Source organism: Silene latifolia, chromosome X (genome assembly GCF_048544455.1).
Source record: "Silene latifolia isolate original U9 population chromosome X, ASM4854445v1, whole genome shotgun sequence".
NCBI lineage: Eukaryota > Viridiplantae > Streptophyta > Magnoliopsida > Caryophyllales > Caryophyllaceae > Silene > Silene latifolia.
The window spans coordinates 297,153,000-297,154,538 of record NC_133537.1 but is presented as its reverse complement, the minus strand read 5'-3'; the positions used below and the strand labels follow the sequence as shown (position 1 = coordinate 297,154,538).

Sequence of the window (1,539 nt, the reverse complement as noted above, 5' to 3'; positions counted from 1 at the left end):
AGAAAATGGAAAGTGGTAGAGTGGAGTTGAATGGAGAAAGTATTTTATAAATTTAAACCATAGTCCAAAATTGACAGAAAACACAATTAAGATTTACAACTCTATTATCATAGGAAATACAACTAAGTTATGACACAAATTTCATAAATTTGCAATGTTTCATGTTCACTACTACTACCACATTTCTTTGTCATTTGTGTTGAATTTTTTTTGTTGCGGTTTGGATGAAATAAATGCAAATACTGAACAGATTCATGGAAAAAGTGATTAAAATTTGGATTCATACCATTACATACGACCTAACTACTCCATAAAAATTACATAAAACATGATTAATTAACTTCTAACAACGACAAACCACAAACCCGTAAATCAGTAGTAAACCCAAATCAAATCATCCCTCAAACTTAAATTAAGCCCTCTCACCTCTAATCCTCCTAGCCAACTGAATATCCTTAGGCATAATAGTAACCCTCTTAGCATGAATAGCACACAAATTAGTATCCTCAAACAACCCAACCAAATACGCCTCGGCCGCCTCCTGTAGTGCAGCAACAGCAGAACTCTGGAACCTTAAATCAGTCTTGAAGTCCTGAGCAATCTCTCTAACTAGCCGCTGGAAAGGCAGTTTACGGATGAGAAGCTCAGTGCTCTTCTGGTACTTCCTGATTTCTCGTAGTGCTACAGTGCCAGGGCGAAAACGGTGAGGCTTCTTCACTCCTCCTGTTGCCGGGGCTGATTTCCGAGCGGCTTTTGTGGCCAATTGCTTTCTTGGGGCCTTTCCTCCTGTCGATTTTCTGGCTGTTTGCTTTGTACGCGCCATTGAGGTTGGGTTGGTGTGTGTGTATATGTATGTATATATGTGAGGAGAGTGGGCTAATTTATAGAGAGGGGGTTGAGTTTTGGTTGGAAAAGGAGGGGAGATTTTGAGCGTTGATTTTTTAAATGTGGGTATGTGATCGACGGTTGTTGTTAGGTTTGGGGATGGTCACACGGATTGTAGTTTTGGTAGTGGTTTATTGTCCAAAAAATGGAGGGAATTCAAAACGAGTATTTTGACGCCGCTGTTGACACATTCATTTTCTGAATTGTGTTTCTAGCGGGAAACTTGAAAGTTTTGGATTTTCGTCTTTTGAGTTGAAATCGTCTAATCTTAGCTAAGGCTCTGTTTTGTAAATAGAGGATTAATATTAGCAGAAGCAGATTGTAAAAGTAAATTATGTTTAACAAATTACATTAGCGGATTTGACCAAAATATAATAATAATAATAAGGGTTATTTGATAATCAGTACCAACTTAAAAACTATATAATCAGTACCAACTTAAAAACTATTTCATAAACAACACCTATTCATTAACTCCGGCCCAAAATCACCACCAAATGGCCTTTTTTTGATGAATAAGTCGTTAATTTCAAATTTCCTCCCTATACTCTTCTCTTCTATTCCCAAACTACCCTTCCCCTCACCATCTATTAAACATAGCTCATCTCCTCCTCCATTCATTCATCTTCTTCGACCCCATCTCCTCCATTCATT

The 1,539-nt window shown here is 37.6% G+C and overlaps 1 protein-coding gene across 1 annotated transcript; it reads right to left on the bottom strand.

The window, feature by feature from the left end:
• Positions 1 to 251: 251 nt before the first annotated feature.
• LOC141617079 (histone H3.2) lies at positions 252 to 875 on the bottom strand. Its single transcript, XM_074434248.1, has one exon. The coding sequence runs from the start codon at positions 821 to 823 to the stop codon at positions 413 to 415; it is 411 nt and encodes a 136-aa protein (XP_074290349.1). The 5' UTR covers positions 824 to 875; the 3' UTR covers positions 252 to 412.
• Between the last annotated feature and the right edge of the window lie 664 nt (positions 876 to 1,539).